The 26,814-nt window shown below is 41.5% G+C and overlaps 3 protein-coding genes across 3 annotated transcripts in view; 2 read left to right on the top strand and 1 right to left on the bottom strand.

Annotated features, from left to right (window-relative positions):
- The window catches only part of FANCM (FA complementation group M), an 81,437-nt gene extending 60,322 nt beyond the window's left edge, over positions 1 to 21,115 (bottom strand). The window contains exons 1-4 of the mRNA XM_026118220.2: positions 20,532 to 21,115; positions 19,923 to 20,095; positions 18,137 to 18,214; positions 16,950 to 17,108 (exon numbers count right to left, since the gene is read on the bottom strand). Coding sequence (XP_025974005.2) covers positions 16,950 to 17,108; positions 18,137 to 18,214; positions 19,923 to 20,095; positions 20,532 to 20,955 — 834 coding nt within the window. The 5' untranslated portion in view covers positions 20,956 to 21,115. The remainder of the gene's footprint in view (positions 1 to 16,949; positions 17,109 to 18,136; positions 18,215 to 19,922; positions 20,096 to 20,531) is intronic.
- Positions 297 to 14,947, top strand: LOC112993918 (heme-binding protein 1-like). Its single transcript, XM_026117925.2, has 5 exons — positions 297 to 640; positions 7,420 to 7,511; positions 8,902 to 9,043; positions 10,490 to 10,673; positions 11,102 to 14,947. Exons 1-5 carry the CDS (start codon positions 409 to 411, stop codon positions 11,271 to 11,273), a joined length of 822 nt encoding a protein of 273 aa, XP_025973710.1. The 5' UTR covers positions 297 to 408; the 3' UTR covers positions 11,274 to 14,947.
- Positions 21,116 to 21,213: 98 nt separating the features above from the next.
- Positions 21,214 to 26,332, top strand: FKBP3 (FKBP prolyl isomerase 3). The gene is made up of 7 exons (XM_026117912.2): positions 21,214 to 21,472; positions 21,554 to 21,655; positions 21,739 to 21,846; positions 22,104 to 22,239; positions 23,335 to 23,402; positions 24,999 to 25,096; positions 26,087 to 26,332. The coding sequence occupies exons 1-7, from the start codon at positions 21,227 to 21,229 to the stop codon at positions 26,139 to 26,141; spliced, it is 813 nt and encodes a 270-aa protein (XP_025973697.2). The 5' UTR covers positions 21,214 to 21,226; the 3' UTR covers positions 26,142 to 26,332.
- Positions 26,333 to 26,814: the final 482 nt, after the last annotated feature.

Genomic DNA, 26,814 nt, shown 5'->3' with positions numbered 1-26,814 from the left:
AACGGCCCCAGGCTTTTTGCGCTCCTAACCATAGTCATTTTGGAACGATCTTGCAGGACAAAATCCGGCTTTCGATCACGGTTTAAAAGAAACAAAGAATCACGACAAAGGACTAACACGAACTGCAATAGAGGACCGACAGGAGATGAAGAGCAGTGGGGGAAAAGCCGGCAGGGAGGACGGCTAGGGCAGAGAGCATCTGCCGCTGCTCGGAACCGCGACCCGCGGGGTGGGTCGGGGGCAGCGCCGGAGGCCGCGGGCGGGTGGGCGGGCGGCCGAGCCCACCCCGCTCCCGCCGCCCCGCCCCGGGGCCGCGCTTGGGTCCCCGCAGCACCAGCCCTTCTTAAGGCGCTGGCAGCCCAGCTGAGCCCAGCCCAGCCCGGCTCGGCTCTGCTCGCGGCCCCGGCCATGGAGACGGGCGGCTGCCGCATGGGCGGCGCGGGCGCGGAGCCGGGGGCGCCGGCGATGATCACGCTGGAGGACCTGGACGGCCTGGCCGAGGAGAGCCCCGACTCGGCGTACCACAGCAACGGCAGCAGCCTGGAGGAGGAGGCCGAGCGCATGGAGGACGAGGAGCAGGAGCGGCTGCTCAGCTTCTGGCAGAGCGTGGGCCGGGGGCACCAGGTGGACGTGCCCCGCGGTAAGAGCCCCCGCGCGGCCCGGCCCGGGGGGGGGGGGGATGGCCCGGGGCAGAGGGTCTCCTCTCCCCCTCGCTTAGGGGGGCTGCTGCGGAAGCAGGGGCTTGACTGCATGGGGAGGGAGTTCGCCATGCCGAAAGGACCGGCGGTTCCGATTTAAAGTTTAACCGACCGCCTCCAAACTCCGCTTTTCTTAAGAATATCCCGCACTCTGACTGCCCAGCGGCTGTCTGAGCTGACCGCTGGAGCCGAAACACTGCGCAGAGCAAATAAGAGGACTGACTTTGCTTTGCTTTTTTTTTTTTTCTCCTTGACAGTAAGCCCCCCAGGCTTACAGTGTTAAAACTTGTTTCTTTGCAATTCCAAGACAGACCTACTCTCGCAGACTCTTTGTAACAAGCCAGGTAACTCCCAACAGGCAAAGAGTAACTGCAAACTTCCTTTACTCAGAAACCTTAACTCAGCTGCATTTTCTCATGGTGAGAAATAAAGAGCTTTTTAGCGTCTCTGCTGTTCAGACACATCGCCTTCAAAGAGGGAGGGAAGTGGGGAAGGAGGATCCTTCCCCCCCCCCCCTTCCCTGCCTGAGGTCTCCAAGACTTCAGCAGACACTTAGACTGCGTTAGACACTACCAAAATGAAACGACCAGTTATTTAAAAACTCTCTCTATATCCCAACACAGAGCATACAGCCTTATTTTCTCCCTCCTTTTCAAGTCATGCCTGAAGTCTCATCTTTCTAATGTTTTAACAGGGAAATTAATTATTGATTACCCTTCAGGTTTTTAAAAAAGAAAAGGCCCTAAAGAAACTGTATGTGAGCAGAGTTCACTGGCTTGCCAGGTTCTCATGATCGCCTTTTTTAGCAGTCTTTGAGGGCAGTGCCCCAGAAGAAAGGTAATCCCATAGATTTAATACACACCCCAGCAGCCACGCTGGCTTGTTTCTGCAGCAAGTGTGTTAAAATCAGGCCCCAGACGCTGCAGAGACGAAGGGGAGGGAGAGCAGAGAGCATGTGGGAGGCACGCGCAACCGGGGCACCAAGACGTGCACACTGGCTTGCTCCTAAGAGCAGCTTTGTGCCTATAAGGAAACTAGGTTCCTGCCCACAAAAATATCCCAGACACTAATACATAAGGATTTCAAAGCCCTGCTTCACTAAGATTTAATGGGCAAGATATTATGTTTAGGAAATGTGTCGAAATATTTTGCCACATTTTAGTTACTACATTATGTTTTTTAGTTACTCTGTCTTTGCAGTGCTGAGCAAATACAGAAAAATAAAAACACCCCAAATGGTGTTTGAGGTATTATCCGGGTCTCTTTTACTAGTTTTGCAGATGGTGCTAAGGGCTAGGATGGAATCTGTAACAGAAACAGCGCTACAAGTCAGGTAGTGCATGTTATAGGGGGGGAAATGAAAGAGTTCAGACCTTCTGGTAGTCTCAGAAAATGGAGCAGACACATACCAACGCATCAAGATACTTGTGGTTCCTTGGACCTTTAGTAGAAAGAGGACTACAGCAGGATCTTGATACATTTCTAGAAATAGTACGTGTTTTCCCCTTCACAGTGAAGTTTATTACATGAAGCAATGTCAGTTTGCATTCCCAAGTATAATAAGGTCAAACAGTCTGTGTTTTTCCTGGAATCAGGTGCCAGATGACACTTAGGAGCAAACCTAAGCAGGTAAGGTGCTCTGCTAGAGTCAGGCAAAAGGAAAGTGTTTGTTTAAAAACAAGGGAGTGGATATGTCAAGAGTGGACTGCGTCTCAGCTAGAGCAGCCTAGGAGTTCATCAGATTAGTTCACGTGGCCTAAAGTTCATGTTAACTGTTAATATCTGTATTTAGTGCACACCAGTCAGCTAAAGCGTCGCTGAGCCTCAGGAAATATGCAGGGAAAGCACAGATGACGTCCCGCGAAGCGAAACCCTCCCTTTCAGCAGGGAGCAAACCAGTTCTCTGCCTCCCACGCAAGCAGCTGGCGTCACTACGGCACAGTTTAAGAAAGCCAAGACCATTACTTAAGCCAGCTATTTACAGCCATATGGGCAGCTGTGTAGACAGAGCACCCCAGACCTTAACAACAGACTGTATTTTCTGTAGTCTAATGACATAATCTGCAAAATAAGACCAATGCCATCCTTCTCATCGATAGCCCTCAACTCCCACAAGCTTTGACACCTCTTTTGTACTGTGATGACAACATATGTTTCAAAAAGATTTGCATTTTAGCTTTTGTTACATCTTTTTGTGAATAACAGGAACATCACAAGCCTTCTAAAAAACCCACAAGATTTCACAAGATTTTGACACCAGCTTATCAATTTATCACTGTTAAGAGCTTAACCCTATAGACTAACTCACTGGACTATGCCACACTTCTCAACAAAAGGGTGAAAGAAAATTAAAGACACAGGAAGATATAATCTAACCTTCTTGCCTTGAAAACTTGATTTCATTTTATCTACTACCAGTAGAAGCAGAAGACATGCTATAGCAGTTACTTCAAATTTCTCAATTCTGATTTCAATACAAGGTTAACAAACAAGCTCAGAAAAGTTGCCACCCATCAAAATCATCCACTTGCTAAAGTATAAAGCTAAGATACCCAGTGTAAAAAGCAGCATTCTCTGAGATCAGGTGTCCTGGCTCCAGATCAGACTCCGGAGCTTGAATTACACATGGTTTTCCAACAACTCAAATACACCTCTCATGCAGAGGCTGCCACACAAGTGGCACAGAAGCTGCTGGAAAGCCTTAGCACCTGGCTGTCAAAGGACTTGGGCAGGGAAGGACTACAAAGGCACCATCACTGGCTCATCCCAGTGGTGCAGTCTCGTAGTCAAGCACGGGGACTGCTTGCAAGAGAGTGCTTGTAGACACCTCCCAGAGCTGTTTCCTGATTATTCTCTCCAGGATACATAGTACATTGTTCAGTGGATCTTTTCCGTATGAGGACTTGGTTCCTAGTATGACAAAGGCTGTCTCCTCTCTTCTAGAATGATAAAGTTTTGTGGGCCTTTACATTAAGCTGCACCTGGCAAGTACACCCCACTTAAATGAAATTCACGGCAGGTCTGATCAGGCACACGTTAAGACATGCAACATTTCAAACACTGTTCAATCTTGCTACTACGTACAAGTCTTGTCAAATGCACCTTATCACCATAAATCCCTTTGCAAAGATTTGCCTCTTTCTCCTACCTCAGTGGCTGAGCTCATCCTGAGGCCTCTCCCTGGACAGACTCGGTGACCCGCAATAGCAGCGAGCTCCCTCTGGAGAGCATCTCCTCAGCCCAGCTCCTTGCTCCGTCCATTTCTCTTGCCGCAGCCACTCACTCCTCGGCTGCATTACCTGCTTCACTCCTATCGGTTCTCCGGCAAACTCTGCGGGGGGTCCCCCCTTCAAATGTTGATGCTACAGCCTCCTCCTTTCCTAGATGCCAAATTTAATGTGTGAAGTCTAATTCATAACATTTCTAAATTGTCCCAGATACAAAACAACTGAAGCTGAACTTGGAGCTACCTGAAATCAAGTAGAGCTGGGCTCTCATAATAAATCAGTAATCAAAAATTAAATACTTTTGAGTTTAACTTCTGCTGCTCCCAAAGTAAATTGGCTAATCCCACCGCTGTATGACCCCCTTTGCAACATTCAGTTAAGGCTAATGAAGCAAGCACTCAAAATGGAAATGAAATAAAAAATAAGAAAATTAATTTTATATTCAAAGATGGGCTTCGGCAGTGCACTGACAGACAGGCATAGATCCACGAACTGAAAAATAAAACTCCTGAAAGGACATTCGCTAATTTAGTCCTGTATGTTCTACATTAACATGGAAAAAAATGTGATCATATTTATCAGTAAAAGAGTTAAACTTTCTAGAGTCTTAACATTTCCCGGCCTTTGAGTACTCTGCTGAAAATTCAGTGCTGGATGTCTAATTTATTTCCATTTTTACTTTCAGTCTCCAAAGAGATCAACTTTAAATGTCAGTTATTACTTGTTAAATTCTCAAAGACTATTTAAAAAAATGCTTAAACAACATCTCTACCACTCCAAATAGTCTTATAGCTAAAACCCCTGCACTGGATGCCAAGAGATGTGGGTTTGATTCCCAACTCAGTTATAGATTTACTAAGTGATCTAGGCTGAATTAATTCTTCTGCATCTTAATTCTTTTCTTCTCTGAAATGTGGATAATACACTCCTCCCCACATCTTGCTGCTTCTTCCACTTAAGAGAGTGAGGCATTTAAAATGCCTGAGAGCGGGGATCTCATTTCAGTTGAAGCTTCTGCTCCTTTTCAGGCATGTGTTTGATATATACCGTGAAGCAGTATGACATTTATATGCAGATTTTCAAACACAGTACAAAAAAAATTCTAAGCCCTTATCAAAGTATATAAATGCCTATATCATGCTTTAAATCCCTTGAGAGGCAAGGGACCGACTCTTTTGAAAGAGATGCTCCAAAAACAGAGTGGGTCCAGCCTTCAGTTCCTAAGACTAACCTTATATCACAGAATTGCCAAGCCTTTCTGTCAGGGATCAATTTTTAAGCAGAATATATTTATGAGCTGCAGTCAGAATTGATGTCAAGGCAACCATAGTGGCAAACACACCTAACCCCAGAACTGCAGGGGAACAGAAGTCCTAGACGATGCACTAGTTCCCTTCCTCCCTTTGAGCGTGTCTGGGAAGTGTAGTGATTAGCACAGACTAGGGATGATTGCTAGTGGTGCTGCATCTGGAAGTAGAGGATAGGGTCCCTACTTAATTTCTTACAAAATGTGAGAATCATTCAAAAAGTCAAAGGACATTTTAGTTTCATCTCCGTTTTGGCAAGCAGGCATGCAGGTGCTTAAGAGTTCTTCAACCAAAGTTAAGCAATAATATTTGGTCTCCTTCACTAAATGACCCACCACTAGCAGTGTCAGAGCTCGGATTTAAGACCATACTCAATGCCCTTCTTGTTCAAACAGAAGAAAGCAGCAAACATAAGCAGCACGCAAAATACAAGGTGTCCTGATTAGTCCAATAAAACCGGCACATTTCACGTAATCCTTACTAGTGCTTTACGGCAGCTCTGACTAATTTGAGAAAACTAAACCATTTTTTTCAGCCAGGGATAATGGAATCTGACAGACAGAAAACAAGTTATGAAGCTTGCTTTGCTCCACTCCTGCGTTTGTGGTTTATTTTTCAGTTATGCTACAATCTTAATATTCACTATTATATAAATCAAAAATTTAAAATCTTCTGCCTCGTCCAAATTGAAATAAAACCTTTCACCTAATGTACTTTGCAGCTAATCAGACACAGCACATAGATAAAACTATCTTACAAAGAGAAGCGGCGGTATTAATACACACATACACACAAATCTGTGTTCTAATTTCTTTGCTAAACCACCACGTTTTCCTAAGATGTAGTTTTTCAGTGAGGCATACAGTGAGGAATTTTAAGTTTGCTTTTCTTATATCTTTAGCTTAATTGGACTCCTTCGCTTCCCTCAGCTATGGTTTCAGCACTTTTCTTTAAAAAAGGATAAACATTATCTACAGTAAAAAGGTATTATCTATAGAATTAAGTAATACAGAAACATGTAAAAATTTAGGTAGGAAGGAGCCTCTGGAGGTCTCTAGTTTAACCTCCTGTTAAAAGCAGGGCTAGTTTCCAAGTTAAGCTGCTAACTTTCAGGTTTCGGGTTGCTCATCCAGCTGAGTTTTAAACACTTCCAAGGACGGGGGGTTCCGTAACATCTCTGGGCCGCTGTCCCACCCAGTGTTTGACTATCTTCACTGTGTTTTTTTCCCCCAAATTACCTACTCAATTGTCTAGGCAGCAACTCATGTCTGCTGCCTCTCAGCCTACCACTATCTCCAGGAAGAGCCTGTCCTCTCTGTAACACTCTATTATGTAACGGAGACTGCAGTTAGGTCCCACCTCCGCCTTTGCCTTCTCTCCTCCAGGCTGAACGCATCCAGTTCTCTCAGCCTCCTTCTATACTCACTTTACGTGCACTGGAGCTGGATCATCACGGCAGCACAGCTGGAAAGCACTTTCTATGAGTTTCAGTTGTAACACTCCCAGGGATCACTGCTAGCGATGATTCCCAGAGAAAAGCAACGTCGTAACTGGGTATCAATAACAAGAGCTAGCTAGGACACGGATCTAGCCCAGGGCCGTGACCCATCTCAGCCCTGCCTGCACTGCACCGGCTGCTTAGGCACTGCTGAGTGATGGCACTGGCTTCACACCTGACAACCACTCTGATTAACAAGTAGCACGGAAATTTGCATAATTTCAAGCTCAAAAGTAAAATATGGGATGCAAAACATCTTTTAGAGATGACACAGTTTCCACAGTAATGTTTTCTAGAACATGTGAACAAGAAGAGGCAGCTCAATATATTTCTTAGTGTGAATACACATTAATCCGACATGGAAAGAGTTGCTAGAACTGGCAATATCATCTGCACAGAACCAGAAAACTGCCAGAGGCATCTCTAGGTTAATGTTTATCATCATCAAAAGCCTTAACAGATGCTTGCATGGTTGGAACATAGGAGGAAAGAGTAAAATCTGCTCTATTTCGCAGTACACACACAATAGAACTCAATTGGCTATTCCTGTTCATATTGAAAACCAAACTAAATTTGTTCTAAACACAAAATTCCCCAAAATTTAACTGAGAGAAAATAAAATGAAACACATTTCATTCTTTTTTCTATAGCTTCCCTTCTGAAACTGAAAATGCATGATTTCGTTGCAGACATGGCAGAGCCAATTCAGCAGCTGACTAGAAATAACAATCCCCAGGAGAGACAGACCATCCCGTTCACTCTGATCCAGCGCAAAGAAAAGGTAATGTTTCCATTCCCAATTGAGATTTTAACAGTATTTTCAGTATTCATACCTAGCTCTCAAAACTATTTTCCTTTATAAAATTATTTTTAGTCATTATTTTTAGTGTTACAACTGGATAGGTAGCTGGGCATTTTGTTTTTAACACATTGCCATTTTTTGTGTCAATTTTTCTTCTTTTAATAACTAGAAAGTGGCAGGAAAGTCAGAAGATGGTCAGGAATTATAGTATGTGTGATCATTTTAGAATTAATTTAACAAATTAAACTGACATTTTGACATTTAACATAAAATGCTCATTTGGGTCACTAAAATCAATGCAGTTGCTTTGTTACACAGTCATGTTAATTAACATTCAGTAAAAAGTAATCAAAAGAGATTAACATCTCAATTTAAAACCCAACTTGTCCTTTTGTATCATGGATCATTATCAAACAAAATATGATTTACAAAGCCATCTTACCCTCTAATAAAAACCCGAAATTAATGTCCAACAAACTGTTTATAGCTCAGAAAATGTGCAACCAAGTGTCCAACCTTAAATAAATGATAAACCAAGAAAATCTTTACTAACCAGGTATGAAGATTTCCTGTCACATTAAGTAGATCCACATAATTCAAATTTATCAATATCACTACTTCAGTGAGTGTATTATATCTAAACAGTTTGGGACTCCTAACGCAATTTTGTTAATTAGATGTCCATTAATGAAGTCAAAGATAGGAACTGCTTGGAAGCATTTTCTCAGTAGTATTGTAATAAGTGCAGATTAAAAAACCCAAGGTTTTTCAGTGTTAATTTCAACTAAATATTTAATACTGCAAGTGCAAAAGCTGACAGCTCCTTATTTTTGAAGGAAAACCACCTATATTAGAGTCTGCTGAAAAAATATTTTTGACCAAGGCCGGAGTAATATCCTTTCTTGATTTATACGAGGAGGATTAAAACATACACGTTCATTTCAAGGTCATTTCACTGACAATTGAAAAAAAGATAGTTATTCTCATATTCAACTAAGATGCATGTGCACAAATTTTGCATTGTTTTTGTATACCTACATATTATATGCCAACTTGGACCTTGAAACAAAGCGCTTGTAAAACTCATTATACTGTGAACTGAATAGTAAACAGAATGCACTTAAGTTATAGCTGATAGCACTTAAGTTATAGCTGATACTGAGACTTAAAATCATTCCTCTTCCTTGCCATCCTCTACATTCAGACAAGCTGATTTCTATATGTTATAAGCAAAGCACTGAAATACTGTGTGAAGTTCTTTTTAAGTGATTATCTTAAAATAGCATATTTAAAATATTATAAAATTTATTTATATAAAATTTTATTATATATAAAATATTATAAAAATATTATCTTACTGTGTTTGCAGCTTGGAGATGTGCTTTATGAAAAACGTCAATATGGAAAAGCCAAGTGGGCTTGTATAAAAATGAAAGAAAAACAGTACGAGCAGAGCATATGTCTGGGATTCATGAAGCTGATGAGGTACATTTGTGAGCAGAATTCCTCAGGTAACCGGCTACCACAATTTTACATTAAAATTAAAATGTGATAGTATTTATGCACCAGCTCCTCCTGATTACAGGGATATTTTTATTAACCTTTTCCAAATATACCGCCCTCTCTATATTAACATTTTCCTGCAATGTAGCCTTTCCAGTAGAATTTGAAATGAAGTGCGTCTCCTTCTGTGCATGTGTTAGAAGAGAGTGTCAAAAGGCGAGTGATCACTGAACTGATTTCCAAAGCCATTCTGACCACAGCAGCTGCTTGGGAACTGAAACTGGCTGTTTTTGTAAACTCTCAGCAATAAACATTTTTGCTATACAAGTTTAGTAATTTAATTTTCACAACAGTATTTAAAAAGCCTGTTCTAAGAACTTGTTCGGAGTTTAATGCCAGAAGAGACCATAAAGTCTTGCCTCCCTGATTTTAGCTCGTAATACTTAATTTGTGCATGTTTGAATGGACAACAAAAACTTGTGTGGTTGACACACATTTTCCAAAAAGATAATCCAGTTTTAACTCAAATACTTTAAAAGGAATGCAAATCCACGATGTTGTTACACCTGCATCAAAAAATACGTAACTAGTTTCCAATCTAAATTCATCTGGTTTCAACTCAGAGCCATCAGTTGTTTCTGCCATTCTCCAGTGGATTAAAAAGTACTGCAATACCCAGTGCTTTGTTCTATAAAGGTACTTAGGTGTTATTATCAAGTGAACTTCACTGTTTTTTTCCAACAAGCTAGAAATATCTCAAATCTTTTTCCTTCATCAGGTATTTTTCCCACTCTCCCCATTCTGTTAACATTTTTAACATGGCTTAAAAATAATGTTGGCCCCAGAACAGTGCACAGAGGTTTTGTTTCCAAGCTGTGTACAGAAGCAAAGTTCTCACTTCAAATCATCATTATTATTTGCACCATCACAATTGTAACCTTTTACTACAGCACCGCACGTGTATAGCGGCGCTTGTTAGCAACAGCCCCTAGATGAAGCCGCAACACAGCCCCCTTGTCTAGCAAAGGCCTACATTCTTTGCTCTCAAATACTTAAAAAATGAGATAACTGCAGTTTATAAACACAGCCCCCTTAGAGGAGGAAAGAATCAAATATAGTTATCAAGTCAAACTCTGCTCTACGTATACAAGAGCTCACCAAATACTGCATTTTAGACAGATGCGCACCCATCGATTTGCACATGTAGCTCATATACACATATATATTTACATAAAAATACACACATGCACATTACAAGACATAGTAAAATGCTACTTCCAACTTGGAATACACAAAGACATTTTCTAAACCATCCTACTTTGAATTCCATTCAGCAATGAAAATCTTGTCTGCTCTGCGGTATTCACTCTGTATTATTCAGTACGAGCTCAGAAGTGGAGCACAGTATGCAGGCCTCCTTTCATATTCTCTAAGAGTCACGTATGTCTCCTCAGGACTGTACTTGGGGATAACAATACCCATTGTGACTATAGTACACACAAATGAATCTCAGTCGGAGCTGACACAGTCAGTGACAGTAGCATACTACCTGCCCGAAGTACTGCAGGACCAGCCGCCTCATCCTTTTGACTCGGACATAATCATTGAGGAGTGGCCTTCTACTATTGTTTATAGTAGGTAAGAAACATTTCAATTTTGTTCTAGTACCAGCTATAAAAATGCAGTTTTCAATCTGGACACATTACATTTTAAATTCTAAAAGCTAACAATAACACAATTTTCAGTAACTGTTAAAAGCTGCTTGCTTTGTGAAACTGGAATATTCAGGAAATAACAGTTATGAATTTACTTGGGAAAATAATGTTTCTGTAAACGTGAGAGGTAGAAGCATCTCAAAACACAGAATATTCCATGGAGCTGTGAACAGAGTGCTTGACATACCACTGAAAATGCTGAGTTAATAAGAAAATGTTATCTCTGAAATAAATCACAGTGAGGTAGCATCATCTGTGAATTATGACTAAATAACTTAGGAGGAGGAATTTCTAGGCTCTGGAAAAATTGTGGATTTTAAAAAGAACTTGATATGAAGTTGATTGTTGCAGGAGCTTCAGAGGAATCATCAATGAAGACTCCATAATGAGGGAGATAAACCTGCTGGCGGAAATTCTGGAGAGTCCCGAGTTATGTTTGCAGGATACATTCATCATTGCAGGATATACGAATCCAGCTGCTGCTAACCGACTCAATGAAATATGGTTCCTTCAAAGACCATAGTCTCCTGTTTCTGCTGCCCCTCAGTTACAAGATTTGGTTTTGACTTCATGGCAGAATATTGCAAGTGAACCATGTGAGACTAGAGTACACTCAAAAAATTTAGAAAAGTGGCTTTTAGCCATTTAGCAAGACAATCAGAACACCTTAATAAGCATACAGAAGTAACACCTGAAATGTACACAATTTCCTACGTCAAATTTTACAATTTTAAAATAATTGCTACAGAGATTTTTAACACCTTTAAGATTAGTTCACCTTATCTGTTTTTTTTTTGTTTGTTTTTTAAACAAAATAAGGGAGATAGAGACCTCTCCCTCCCACCCACTTATTAGCATCCCTAAACTGCTTGTGGCTTGGGACTGTCTTATGGGAGATCCTGGAGCCTATGCCCTGGGGCAGGTAGTGCTGCACCAGCTGCAGAAGAAGGATACTGTAGGGGCTTCATATGGGGGACACACTAAAACCACCTCACATGTACACTATGCTTTCAAAGAAAAACTTTCAGGTCTTCATTTTTGAAGAAAACTGCCAGATTTAGGCCACTGGGATTGATCCAAGGAGCAAAACTAAGCCAATGCTGACTAGTTTTGATGCTGTCACCTGTGGAGCAGAGACTCTTAATGCTTACCTCAGAAAGCATTTAACCAAAGCATGGGTTGTTTTTTTTTTAAACCATGAGAAGAGACCAAGAAGTCAAAACAATCCTAATGCTCATTAAACTTTTGATAGCCAAAGTTAAGGTATATCTTACTCACACACTCATAGCAATCTCATGACTGTATGTGGCATCCACGAATAGAAAGTACCATGCTCAGCTGTTCAGCTTTCTGAATACTACGGTCTTATAATACAACTTTGCTGAATGTTAATACACTGCAACTGAAGTAATCCATTATGCTCAGTATGTTATAGTTTTTATGCTCAATTTTTCTAGCAGTACTACATAACTAAAGTTACAAAAAGGACACAAATATTTCATAAAATCATAGAAAGATTTAGGTTAGAAGTGACCTCTACCAGTCATTGGGTCCAACCCTCTGCTGGAAAAGGCCAACTTTGATGGTAGAGCAGGCGGATAAGGGCCTCATCCAGTCAATTTTTGAGCATCCTCAGGGAGGGGGATTCCATAACCCCTCTGGGCCACATTCCAGTATTTGACCACTCTCACTGTGAGAATTATTTTCCTAATATCTAATTTTCCATGTTGCAACATGTTTCCTTTACCCTTCATCCATGTGACATATGGTAGTTCTTCAAGTTAGAGAACTGCTAGGGTAGCATGCGGTTATTCAAAGAAAAGCTTGTATACTTCTAAATGCATCAGAAAATTTGAAAGGGCCATTCAAATTTGACTACATATTACAATTAAAGAGCACCTAATGCACTTTAGAACCAGATTACAAATAATTTTGTTCTTAGAAATCCCTTAACCTCTCCCCTTAAAGATCTGATAGTAGAGTTTAATCACATTAATTTAATTAGTTTAAATAAAGTATATAAAGTTACAAGAATCATATCACCAGCATTATTTATCAATTACAAGATTTAGGCTCTAGAGCTTTTGTGTTCTTTGGTTAAAACAACACACAACAACCAGAGCCAGTGTCTGCTAGAGCGCAGTCCTATTAATTGGCAAACAAAATGGATTTATATGGCACTTATGAAAAAAAGTACAGCTCAAGAACTTTAAGCCTCCCAGCTCCACAAGGCTTTCTACTGCACAAAACCGACCTTATTCTTCAAACTAAAACCTCTTACTGTGAAGCTCAGGCAGAAAAATACAGGCTGGAAGCTGGTTGATCCCACTTAAGCAAGAGCAAGGTGCCCTCTCGTGGTTGCTGTCCACAAAGACGACTTCGCTAAAACAGCAAGTGGGGCGGGGGGAGAAAAGCCTTATTTTTAACACAATTAAACTGATAGCGTTTGTGGAAAAAATAAGCAATTCTCACTTCCTTCTTCCAAATCTCTAATTTCTCCAGCTCTTCAGACATCCTGCACTGGTTCAACACAAACATTTGCACTGTCACAAATTAACTGGATTTTAAAACTGATCTCACTTGGGGGGAAGGGGAGAGAAATCTCAAAAGACTGTGGTTTGTTTTTCGTTTTCTTCCCCTGAAAGCTGTCGGATCTGGTTTGCCAGGAGGCTACTCTGGTTTGCTAGGTGGCAACACAAGTGCTTGTGTCAGTTGTGGCCACAACTAGGAACCACTTTTTTTTGATGATGTGACAGTGTAAATGCATGTCAAGGTATCTCTTACTTAACAGGACGAGACGGTAAAGATACCTGTCTCGCATCTTTTATTCCTTTCAATTTTTTAAAGACATAGGATCACAGCCAGGAAAAAATACTCTGACTTCAATATGTTCAATAGTTTCCTGTCTGATTACCCCTCAAGTTACTGACCAGCTAGAGTAGCTATTTTAGCTTTGCTTTATATTTAACATTTCTTCATTTTGTTAGAAACACCAGCCAGTATTAAAGTAAAAGCTAACAAGTTAATGGAAAATAATAAAAGCTTTCAATTGAGTTAAATGGGGGATCCAGGGATGCATTAAATAACAGGTTTTGTTTTGGTCCAAAAACAATTTTTTTATATAAAGGCAAATAAAAAATATATTTTGACCTTTGACAAAATTCTATGGCAAATTAAAGAAGTTTTTGCAAATTGATTGTTTTTGACAGTTATAGAAATAATATGGATGCTTTTATACAAGAAATGTCTAATAGCTATAGGAAGCAATTAAATCCTCTTGCCAGAAAGCAATTTGTATATATTTTACATAAAAAACTGTTGAAAAAAGTGTTTGCTCTATAGTACATCTCTTTCCATAGGCAACCTTCACCTGAATATTTCTGTGACTCAGCTGCTTGTGGGTACGGTATAGAAACATTCTTGTTACTAAAATATAAAAATGAGCTGTTTATCTGAATGTGCTGATATCCTAACCACAGCAAAGTGTTCAGTGTTGCTCTATGTAAAACTGTGAATTCTGAGATAGTATTTATATCGACTTATGTTAGACTGCTTATGCTGCTGAGAAAGAACCAGTTAATCTTAAGTTTGAAGATACACTTTATGGCTATGGAACACTCTACCAACTCCTATAAATGCCCTCACAAAGAAGGGCACTAAGAACCGCATTTTTTTTCATTGAGACACAGAGCATACTTAATAGCTACACCAATGAATGCCAAGAAAATGTTACTATTATTCAGAAATACCATTTCAGAAAGCTTGAAAACTTTCTCAAGCCTGCTTACCTAACTCCTGTTATTGGAATAGGTATTTTATCATCCATCTATTGCTCTACTTTGTAAGCCATTAGTCAAAGGATTTTCATTTTTAATTTGAAGTACTTGATTTGCACTATTAAAAGGAGATAATAAAACATAATTCACACATTTTGGAAAATTAAATGAAGTAGCCTTAGTAGATAAAATGTTGTCCTGCATACTGTGTATTTTTCAAACACGCATTAGTGCCTAAAAAGTTTATTCCAGTTATTGTGATACTCAGGGCCTTGCTTATTGTATGTATACAAATATAAACATAACTATAATTTTTTCCAGCATTGTTGAGTTGTGCTGTTTTACACTGTCCTCCATTTTCACTGAAATGTTGTCTTGTTTACTGTTACTGTTTGTTAAAATTAAAGCTAATTTTACTGTGCAGAGAGTACACCTGGACTTTATTTTTCTAACACTGACTACTTTTTTAACATTTACTTTAGAATTCAGTATTTCACAATCTCTTTATTGCCACCTTTCCTTTGAATGGAAACAACCTAAGTCCCAAGGTACTATTTTGAATTCACAAAACCCATTTTAGCCCCAAATTTGAAACGGTCACCCTAATACCCAAAAGACTTAACTTCCCTCCACCAAAATGCTTTGAAATTAACCCACATACATGGAGCTATGCAGCTAGGTGCTGTAGGCAGCAAGTCTGCTGGCAAACTCATACTCCTCCTCACTGCAGAAGTCACCTGCAGCCCCATCTGGGTGAAGTATTCGGCGTGGTCGCCCACAGTTCTCACTGGAGTCACAGAAGGAGTTAAGAGGGGATTCAGAACCAAATTGTAGAGAAGCAGTATTTAATACAGGGACGTACGTATTTGAGTTCTCTCCTCCCAACCCCAGGTCCCCTTCAGAATGTACCTCGCGACGGATTCCTTTGGGGAGGAAAGGATCACAGCATGTACTCTTTTTGGCTGCACTCACATACTCAGTGATACCAAAGCACAAAGCACTCAGAAGCCAAAACACACCAGCATTTTAAACGCTACAAAAGATAACTTTAAGGGCATGGCAGAGGCCCACTGCTGTTCTGCAGAAAACAGCACAGCTACAGAAACACCTCTAAAATCTGAGGTGTAGAAGCCACTTTTGAAAGTGCCAAAACCTTTAATATTAGGACATGGTTTGCCCATGTAGTCAGAAAACAGAACGCTGGAAAAGACTGGGTAACCACCCCTTCACTCTTTGTGTCATTAGTGTGTGCACAAGAGAAGTCTTATGTTCCAATTAAAGTAGCAATTCAAATGCAAATGTCAGATCAAAGAAAGGAAATTGAAACCACTGAAGCCACAGTGGCAGCCATCGAAGTTAATGAAGGTTTGTCCATACTCCACAGTTACACCAGATTAGTCAAACCTACAAGCTTATTTCAGCTTTAATCTAAAAGCAAAAAAACCTCAGACTATATCCTCGAAATCAAGATGAGCATTGACGCATCTGTAGGGATGCAAAAACAATTCTTAAAGACTTTTCTGGCTTATCGGGGGAACTTTCTCATTTAAATAAGCTCTAAGGTTACCCGTTTGAAAACAGCTGGTCTAAAAAAGCTAACTCTAAATATAGAAAATGAAGGTGCAGATTTGCCTTCCAGTGGTCTTCACAGTGATTACAGCATAATCATTAAACATTTTAACCCAAAAAACATATTTTAAGGGCAACCGTCCCATGCTAAACTTATTCCTAAATTTTTATGGTTCTTACCAAAAAACAGCTCTTCATTTTGAACTTTAGAGTAATGGCTTATTAATACAACGTGTCTGCTAATACCCCACTGAGAAGACAGACCATTAGCCATCAACTGGCTAACAGTTCTGCTACCTGCTAATCTGCCCTATATTTGAACAGTAGCTACTGGTAAAAAAAAAATATTCACAAGAAAAAAAAATAAGGGAAACTATGTACATTTCCAGAGGAGTTAAAGTTTTAACAATTATTCTTAACAAGAAAAAACATTTTAATCAATATACGATTTATGTACGGTTGACAATAACATAGATAACACAAACACAGCAACTCCCAACCTCTTAATACTACTAAATTCCAGACAAATTAAAAGAGGCCCTCAATTTAGGTCTCAAATACCATTTTTACAAGGAGTCCTGAAAGAGGATGAGAAATTAATTTGATAGCAAATTTCCCATCAGGGCTTTAAGTTATTGCAAGGTAATACCTATCATCAGTGCAAAGTGAAACAGTAGCTGCTGTAGTTGAAACTATGTTTTTTTTTCTTTGCCTTATATTCAAAGACAATGTGAAACACATAGGAAAGCATTAACTTTGGAAGTTATTACTAGACTGGAGATGTTAAAATAGGAAGGGAGATTATTTCTGTAGTGATGCGATCCATTAAACAACAAAGAAATCCAGCTACTCACCTGGATGTAAGCATTCTGAATTTCTACTAATCCTTCACCAAGGGGAACAACAATTTTTTCCACACGTCGCTCATGAGAATACGGCTGAATTTCTGGAGAATCTTCAGAACATAGCTCTATCTTCGCAATGAGTAAGTTGGAAATAACTTGCTGCACAGCCTATTGGAGAAGCCACAAGAAAAGATCCTATATGCTTGTTATCACTCCAGTGATGCAAATCAATAGCACATGAAAGTAACTATTTGGTATTTTAATAGGCTTCAAATATAATAGTAAGGAAAAGGTACTTACTGTCTATATAAATGGATGAAAAATGAAAGACTCTCCAATTAAGGACCTTAAGTAGTAGGTAAATAACATATATGATCAATTTGTGAATGGAAAAATCATGCAATTGCCTTAGCGATAAGCGACACTACTCTCTTCAGGCTTGGGTGTGCCATGAAATATCGCATGAGCCATTACCAGGAGCTAGGTGCCAGATGTACTAGTACTGTAACAGTTGAGAACTCTTGTAGCTGCAGGACATGTCAAGCTGGTACTTGGTAGCCTAAATATACACTGCCTGCACTATGACAGAGCTACAGCCACTGCCACACACCAACCCAGAAGAACATCATGCAGTTTAGGTCTTGCTGATTAAGACCAAGAAAGTCTAATAAAACTCTTAAGTTTTCTCTATTTAGCTCCCCTTTAATATTAAACTTTTTGAGCAGTAAACAATTCACATAGCACTTATTTTTGTCAAGCATTAACATCTCGAAAAGCTCCATATAAAAGTCAAGCTACTTAGCTTTTTCTTAGAGTGAATTTGGATGTCTACCTGCCTTAGACTGAAAACTTCAGCCATATTTATATTTATCCAATAAACTGTACGCAATAAGAAAGCCATTTTGCATTGAGAATACATTCTTTTTGGTTCAAGTAGATGTGCATTCTCAAACAGCAAAAGGTATGTTAGCCATCTCACCACATAATCTTATTCCCTTTAAGAAAGGACAGGAAAAAAGTAATAAAGTCTACAGCAACAAAAAGACAAACACTCAACAACTAATAGACTGTAAATGTTTCAATTCTTCTCCGGAACTCCGTCTCACAGACTTCAATGTCCTCCTCGGTATTCATATTGGTATTAAACAGCTTCTGTTAAAACCATTACTCCAACCATGAAAGGAGGTTCGACCCACCTTGGTATCACTGCCTGGTGTGGCACTTAGGGCCAGGATCCGAAACTGATTTGTGTATTTGCTTAGTTCCTTCACAACCTAAGAGGAAAGTTTCACGTTAATACCCTTGCAAGAGACTATTTGCAGATACAAACTACATTGATGAAAGTATCAACTAAGTGGTAAAGGCTCAACAAAATGTTTTAAGAGTAGGTCTAAATTCAAATAGGAACCAGAAATTCCTCAGATGATAATATTTTTATCCAAGAACATTTCATCTTGATTATGTTAGCCCAATTCCACTCAAGAGTAAACTTGCTAAGTTACATGAAATGATTTTTTATTTGATTTAACCAAAAGACTAATAGCACGTTAACCCAAATAAGCTGCCAAAAAATAAATTCAAAGAAATGCTCTAAAAGAAGTAAACTGCAGATGATTAGTTCCACCTAATCTGAACCCAGATTAGATGAAAGCTGCTGTGAAAAATCAGCATTCACCTGAGTCCGACTTAAAAATTTTCAGTAGCAATTAGGAAAACATCTGAATATTCCTTACAGCTCCCAAGTTCTCACCCTACAATCCTCCACAACACCAAAAACGTGATAATCAGGTTAGCTGCTGAACATTCAAGCAACAGCCAAATTGCCCCTCCACTTCATTTTCCTGCATAGCTCAACTCCGCCACTACTATCAGGGGACAAACACTGTTCCTTCTGACCAACTGTCTTGCTCTGCACTGAGAGAGAAAAAAAATAGAAATAATAACAAATATAAAAGTAACAGAAAATAAATGGACAGAGACTAAAGACAATAGAAGAATTCAATTTATGCTTATAGCAAAAAGCAAGAAGAAAGCCTCCTAATTGCAGTTACAGGGACTGACAAAAGCTGATGAAAAATTTTTTTCCTCTATAACTTAAGATAACTCCAATGTCAGTGAATACAAATCTTGGCTCTATGTCACAGAGCAATTAGCGCAATAGCAAAAAAATTAAGAAACATTTTATACAGTATTTTGAAATAAAATAACCAATGAGCTTAAATTCTTTGAAAATGAAGTTACTGTATGTTCTGAAAAATGAGAGTAGAGGAAAAAACTGTGACAATGGTGAGCCAACATGTACCATTTTAATTAGCAAGCTATTGTCTTTTTTCCAGCACATCAAGTTAGACAAGCACTAAATAACACCTACTTTCACCTAAAGACCTAGTAAGCAACCATCTATAACTCCACATACATTCAATTTAATACATAAAACAGTAATTTTCTCTTGAGTCACATACTGTTAGGAGATTAAGCCAAGATACTGTAACACACTATTTCCTAATCAAGACAAAGCTTTGTTTTAAAGGGAAATTTTGAATTCATTTCACTTACGATAAAGAACTTGCACTATAAAAAAAACACATTTTTTTCTGAAAAAATTCCTCCCTCCATTTAGGAGTTATTCAACCATTGCATAAATATACCAGTGTACACCTGCAAATATGAACATACCTGAAATAAACAGCATATTTATTTTTATTTTATAGCCTCTGCTATAAAAAAAAATTTTGAAACAAAAATTACAATTTTATTCAGATGTTAGTCAAATTCCCATCTCATCTAATCTAGTTTTAATATAGCTTGTACTTAAAATCAAGGTGCTGATCACACAGAGCATTGTTTCATCTCTGCTCATTTTTCAAAGCTAAGGAACTAAAGAACATCCCCACAGGAATGACGACACTTTCAAGAGAACCTGAGCTTTTTTTTTTTTTTGTAAGCAGGTGCCACGGGTGGCGTTTGTCCCTCCAGTGTTACCTGACAGTAGGCGTGATTTCCGAGAGCTTTGTGGGCTTCATCGATCACCAAACATTTAATCTCCACAGCAGGACAAGTTCCGCGAGAGAGATCGTTCACCATTATTTGCGGCGTAAGGAAAAAGACTCTCTTGACGGCCCATAGCTCCCTGCGATTGAGGACCTGGGTTCCCCCTGAAAACAAAACAAGCAACATGACTAATGCGTTCAACGAAGAACAGAGCAGGCAAAAGACATGAGGTGAGAAGGACTAATAGGGCTGGCGGCCAACACCAGCTTTGGGAAACGAGCGTGTTTTAACAGCATGTTGATGCTATTCCTACTTTTTTTTTGGGGGGGGGGGGGTGAATGCAATAGATGGGAAGATTTTTTGCAATAAAACAGTAAATCCAAAACGGTGGAAAACGGAGGTAGAAGGAAGACCGAGGTGTCACCCCGCCAAGGCTCGGCGCTACGCTCAGCCTACCTCGCCTCGGACAGGGGTTTGCGCTTCACCAGAGGTTACCGACGCAGCTATTAAGGCTGCAATAAGCTGCAGCCCACGGGGGTTGCCAAAACCAATAATAACAAGAAAAGCAGCCCGTTCCGCCCCGGCCAAGCCCGGCCGTACCCGTCATCTCGGCCATGTGGCGGGCCGGGATGCCCATGAGGCGGGCGCAGGCCTCCATCTGCTGCGCCACCAGCGGCTTGGTGGGCGCGAGGAAGAGCACCTTGCCCGAGGGGAACCAGCGGTAGAAGTTGTACATGACCACGGCGGCCACGAAGGTCTTGCCCAGCCCCGTGGGCAGGCACACCAGCGTGTTGGCCAGCAGCGCCGCGCCGGCCATGCGCAGCTGGTAGCCGCGCACCGGGCAGTTGGTGGGGTAGATCCACAGGGCCCCCGCCGCCGCGCAGAACCCCCCCGCCGCCGCCGCCGCCGCCGCCGCCTCGGGGGCCGCCGCCGCCTCCTCCTCGGCCTCCTCCCGCCGCGCCTCCCCGCCGCGCGGCGCCCGCCAGGCCTGAGGCAGCGTGCGCTGCCGCCCGCCGCCCCTCATCGTCCCTCAGGGCGGCGCGCGGCCGCCGCCGGGCCGCGGTAACGCGCGCTGCTGCCGCCCGCCGCCCCCCCTCATCCCTCCCAACGCTCCCTCAGGGCGGCGCCGCGCGCGCCGCCGCCGCTTAAAACCCCCGCCGGCCGCGCGGCACGCCGGGAAGTGTAGTCCTGCCCCGAGGGCATGCCGGGAAATATAGTCCTGCGCCGAGGGCATGCCGGGAGGTGTAGTCCTGCTGCCGAGGGCATGCCGGGAAGTGTAGTCCTGCCCCGAGGGCATGCCGGGAGCTGTAGTCCTGCCGCCGAGGGCACGCTGGGAAAGGCAGGCAGCGGCCCGCCACGCGCCTCCCGGGGCACGACGGGAAGGGCGGGCGGTGCGCGAGGAGGAGGAGGAGGAGGTGGCGGGCGGGAAGATGGCGGCGGCGGCGGCGCCGGCGCAGCCCTGGAGCGCGGAGGAGCTGCGGAGCGAGGCGCTGCCCAAGAAGGACATCATCAAGTTCCTGCAGGAGCACGCGGCGCAGGCGGTGCGGGGCGGCGCGGCGCGGCACGGCGGGGCGGGGGGGTTGGGGCAGGCCGGGGCCGCCGCTAACGGCCGTGTCTTGCAGTTCCTGGCGGAGCACAAGCTGCTGGGGCAGGTGAAGAACGTGGCCAAGACGGCGAACAAGGAGCAGCTCATCGCGGCCTACACGCAGCTCTTCCACACGCAGGTGCGGCCGGGCCGGGCTGGGGGAGCCGGGGGGGCGGCGGGCCGGGCCGGGCGCTGACGGCCGCCACCCCCTTCCCCTCGCAGCGCTTTAAGGGCACGGAGGGCGCGGAGAAGGCGGCGGAGAAGGCGAAGCCCGCCAAGGCGGAGGAGGCCAAGGAGAAGGCGGCCAAGGCCGAGGAGGCCGTCGAGGAGGTAGGTGGCTTCTGCGGGGCGGCAAGAGGCTCCTGAAGCCCGCGCGGCTCTACCCAGCGGGCAGCACCGTTGCACCTACCCTTCTGTCTTACTGACTGTCACCATGCTGCAGTAACCCCCAAATGCTGTAAAACATGTCGCACTTTAGCGCGCTGTCATGTTCATTCGTTCCTGAACTACGTGGCTGTGCGGTCTTGAACGTAGTCCGAGACCAGGTAACGAAGCAGTCCTAACTCTTGTTTTTTTAATAAACTTAGGGTCCACCAAAATATACCAAATCCATTTTAAAGAAGGGTGATAAGACCAACTTCCCGAAGAAAGGAGACACTGTTCATTGCTGGTATACAGGAAAATTACAGGACGGAACAGTCTTTGATACCAATATTCAAACAAGTAAGGTCACGTATATACTGAGCATTTGGCTTTTGCCTCATATATGTGGGAGGAGGTTAGCAGGGCTCATCGGGCAGTCTTGGGCAGGGCATTGCTTCTTGAAGGTTTGCGTGGCCAGTGTCCTGATAAACTGCTTTTACCATCATCTCGTTGAGCTGACTGGCAGTGTCCTTGCAGTCCGTTCTTAGTCAGTTTTTCCATGAGCAAAGGCAGGGCATTATTTTAGGACTGGCTTGTGTAAAGTGATACCTGGTGCATCTTGCCAGAACTCAAGTTTAGTATTTTCCAGGCCACAGATAATGTGAAATACAGGCATTTGGTCAGTCTTGAGACTTACTTAAGAGGAAAGATGATTCCTATTCGGGTACTTTAGCTAATCTAAAGTGTAGCTAGTGTAGCTGGCTTCTCCAGATGGGCTGTTCTTGGTGTACTTCTGCAATAAACCCTTAAGTGTGGAGGCCTTGCAACAGTGCTTTGAAACAGTCTGGTACTTCAGACAAGTATACTAGTGTTTTTGTCACTGTTTTGATCAGAGGATTTAGGTGTACAATTCTGAGGAAAATAACCGAAAATTCTGAGGAAAATAACAGATACTCCTGTTTTCCAGCACTGATGTTTAACATGGTTGAGAGGAACAGCAAAGCTGTCATTGGGATGCTGTCTCTGATCCGTCTTACTTGTTTTATAATCTGTTTTTCTACATTATTGAAAGCAAAATTGGTTCCCCATTGACTTTTTTTTTGCTTCACCTCTGCATTTATTGCATGTATCTTCAACTTTAGTAGTGCAGAAATGAGTCTTCTAGGTTCACTGGATCAGTTTCTGCAGGATACAGATCAACTTCAGCTCTTTGCAGAACTTGAATATTTAATAAAAACAATCACTGCATAGCACTAAATTTTCACCCAATGAGCTCCTATTTTGAGTGAAAGAATAAATAATAGGAACCATCAGGAAATCTGTGAGTGTGCTATAAATAAAAATATTATAAAAACAGATCTTTATGTAAAGCATGATCATAATAGTAATTTTTGATGGAAGTACAGTATGTGCTGGTTTGATATTAAAACAAACGAACATAAAACTGTCTTTCAGGTTCAAAGAAGAAAAAAGCAGCCAAACCTTTAAGTTTCAAAGTTGGCATAGGAAAAGTTATCAGAGGTGTAAGTAAGCCATTAATGACTCCCTCAAAATCCAAAAGATTTTTTCAGTCTGCAGAATTTATCACTAGGATGCAAATTTTGAGCTGCTGTTGCTGTTTCTTGTGGGGGTAAGAAGGCAAGTTGAAAGCTTTTGCATCAGCAGGGTGTAATATTTTTACAGATGCATTCATCCATCTTAAGGGTCATTTCTCTTGTTAAGTAGTATTTGGAAAACAGTTTTCCAACTACACATTCCTCTGGACAAGTACAGTCTCTTGTGCATCTATGTGTAGCACTTTGCAGAATGGACAAGACTATTTATTGGGTTCCTGGGGCTCTAACCCTGTACACATGCACAGTATATGTTGTTAGTCAATCAGAATACTTTTTTCTGTCAGCATCTTTTCATATTCACCTCACCTGCCTCTTCCTGCATATAGTTCATCCATTAACTCTGAACTGTATGCTGAAATATCAGATTGTAGTTGCTGTCATGTATTGAAAATAGGTTGCATAGTGTCTGTTCTCCGAAATTTTTCTTCAAAATCCTGAAGAGCTAATCAAAAGAAAACCCTGTTCAGTGAGGCTTGCTGTAATTCCTCTACTGTATCCAGCACTGACAGTTACAGTAATGCAGGTAGAAGCAGTGTGAGGGGATTATCTAAGATAGCCTAAAGTACTAAGTAGAAGAATCAAATTTTCTGCACATTCATGTGCTTGTTTAAATCTTGAAGTCACAGGTACTGGTGTAAACTTGGTGTCTGGGAGATATCAGCTCATGCGCAAATGAAGTGCTTCACCGTGCATCTCGCTGCTGCTGCTGCCGCCGAGCCAACGGTGAAATTGGTGGCTGTTAGTACAAGATAAGAAGATCTTATGCTTGCAAAACTAAAAAAAATATATATATTCATACACAGAACTTCCCATGCTGCTGCTACGCAGGAAAAAGGCCTTTATGTCTGACTCCAGATGGGAGTTGGAAAGGGGAAAATGTCCCTGGGCTTATGCCTAGTGCTGCAAAAGGAACAGTCACCTGGGTTTCTCTTTAGTCTCTTGGTGCAGCACTCCTGTTCTGTATGGCTGCCAGGTATGTTTCTTGAGCAGTTACAGGACCTGAGTAGCGGCTGTTCATTGGGAAATGCTGATAAGTGCTAAACTGAACAGTAGCTGTGAGGCAGTGTGAGTCTTGAAGCAGGACAAGTGCTGAAATAAAACTGAGTCCTTAGGCATCAGCCTTAAAGTAAGGCTAATCCATTGACAATGCAGACTACTAGGGAAACCTGAGGTGTAGAGGGAGAGGCCAACCAGTCAGTATGTGCTGTCTACATGCGAAACGTTTACTTCATCAGTTTACTGGTATCTTTACAACATGAAATCATGAACCCAGAGTATGATGTACAGTCGAGACTAATCTGGGAGCAGGGAACATGAGGCAGGAGTGAATGTTTCCACATGTAAAAAGACTATGTAAAACTACCTCACAGCGTATACTCTTGGGTGGGTGAACAAGCAGGGAAGAACTACGCATTATTGCGCAGTTATTTATAGAAACAAGTTGGGAAAGCATATAAAATGCACTTTCTTCAGTGCATTAAGACTCTTGTTTTGTTTTTTTAGTGGGATGAAGCTCTCTTAACAATGAGTAAAGGAGAGAAAGCTCAACTGGAAATTGAACCTGAATGGGCTTATGGCAAGAAAGGGCAGCCTGATGCTAAGTATCCTTTCATGATCAATTACTCATTACTATTTTAAGTAACTTGGAAATGCTTGGCAGAAGAAGCTGCATTGCAGAAGAAGCTGCATTGCAGAGGGGAATATAAAGGGGGCATGCTCATTTGCTGCTAGTAGCAGGTTTGAACGTTAAGGACCATAAACAAATGCAATGAACTTACTTCAGTGATGGATGCAACTGCACATTTGTCCTGAAGAACAACAACTCTGGGGCATACTGCATTCCAGCTGACAGTCAGCTGAGAACAGGGATAACTTTCCATTGATGTCTGCCAGCTTTATTATTCTTGCTGCTTCTAAATGCTTATTCCCACAGCGCAAATGGAGGTACTTAGCAGGGAAATGTGGGAAAAAGCCTCTGCTGCTAATGTATAGAAAGCAGTTAAAACTGGTTAGAAGCACTGGTCGTCTTAGAAGGTTCTGGTTTACAACCGAAATATGGGATTGAATTGAGCTATCCCTGCAGAACTCTTGCTGCAGTCCTGTTTTGTATTTCCTGTCCACCCTTCCTGCTGGTGAAGTGATTTTTCTGGGAAGTGATTTCCTCTCCTGCTCTTATCTTCTGTACTGACAATTTAAATAGTTGTCTAAAAAAGAAAAATCATTCTATTCCAGTATTTGTCTTCAAATAAGACATTCTGACTTCCCCGAGAGAGACCAGTGATAGAGTCCCAAAAAGAGAGACAACACTTAAGCAGTTAATTTAAAACTCAGCTGTTCATCTTAAGAACAGAATAATGAGAACTATGTCTTATGATAAAAGGCATATCTGTATAACTGGTACTGAGTGTCTCTTATGACCACTCGTGTTAAACAGCAGCTGTGGTTACATACTAAATACAGGTTGTTAAAATGGGTCAGTGAAATGTAAAACTGACACTTGAGAAACAGAACAGGTGGTAAATCATTTAACTTTGATTTATAAGTCAAATTTAATTATGTTTTTTATAAGCTTCCTTAACTTATGCAAACAGGATACCACCAAATGCCAAACTTTTCTTTGAAGTGGAATTGGTGGATATTGAGTGAAGTGAAGAATTTTCTTTGCTGCTGGGAATCCATTTATGAGCAAGAAAGCCTCCAACAACTGCAGTTTTGCTCTTGTAACTTCAGGATATAGTTACAACTGTGGCCTTGTATTGAAATCAAGTTTTTTTTTCCCCCCCCTCAACTGCTGTACAGTAACATACCACTAAAGAAACATAGTTTATACATGCAAATGACTTGACTTCTTTTTGGGTGTAGGCTCGCCTTAAAAATTCTTTCTCCTATGGTGGGGAAGAAATGCATAAGTTTCCAGTAAACTGTTAAAGTGGAAATAGACCCATCTTGAACTTTCATGATTGTTTTTACTATCCCATCCAGTACTGAGTAATCTTTTACTGCAAAGTACTTACTTCAAGACTTAGCTCAAGTCTTTGGTAATTCATTTTTCTTTCAGCTTTAGCTTCTGTGTAGCTGCTAAGCTTTGCCACAGTAGTAACCCAACAGTTTTAGTTAGATGTAGAATATTAGAAGGGTGTAAGAGATAAAAGTGAAGAAAAAAAAGCTGACATTTATATGCTAAGCATTGTTTAAATTAAAAAACAACATTCAGGTCATGTGGTACTAAAATTCTCTTTTAAAGGCATTTTACAGAACTGACAGGCATGATGCCTCTCATGAGCCATTTCTGTACCATAGACACAAACAGAAGTTAATT

Source organism: Dromaius novaehollandiae, chromosome 5, assembly GCF_036370855.1.
Source record: "Dromaius novaehollandiae isolate bDroNov1 chromosome 5, bDroNov1.hap1, whole genome shotgun sequence".
NCBI lineage: Eukaryota > Metazoa > Chordata > Aves > Casuariiformes > Dromaiidae > Dromaius > Dromaius novaehollandiae.
The sequence above is the reverse complement of the archived record's forward strand: the minus strand, read 5'-3'. Positions and strand labels throughout refer to the sequence as shown.

Excerpts from the sequence above, each read along its gene's own strand:
- LOC112993918 (XM_026117925.2), top strand. The coding sequence starts at position 409 with ATGGAGACGGGCGGCTGCCGCATGGGCGGCGCGGGCGCGGAGCCGGGG. Across the intron at positions 641-7,419 it reads CCAGGTGGACGTGCCCCGCG|ACATGGCAGAGCCAATTCAG; the intron begins GTAAGAGCCCCC and ends ATTTCGTTGCAG. Across the intron at positions 7,512-8,901 it reads TGATCCAGCGCAAAGAAAAG|CTTGGAGATGTGCTTTATGA; the intron begins GTAATGTTTCCA and ends CTGTGTTTGCAG.
- FKBP3 (XM_026117912.2), top strand. The coding sequence starts at position 21,227 with ATGCCGGGAGCTGTAGTCCTGCCGCCGAGGGCACGCTGGGAAAGGCAG. Across the intron at positions 21,473-21,553 it reads AGGAGCACGCGGCGCAGGCG|TTCCTGGCGGAGCACAAGCT; the intron begins GTGCGGGGCGGC and ends CGTGTCTTGCAG. Across the intron at positions 22,240-23,334 it reads TGATACCAATATTCAAACAA|GTTCAAAGAAGAAAAAAGCA; the intron begins GTAAGGTCACGT and ends ACTGTCTTTCAG.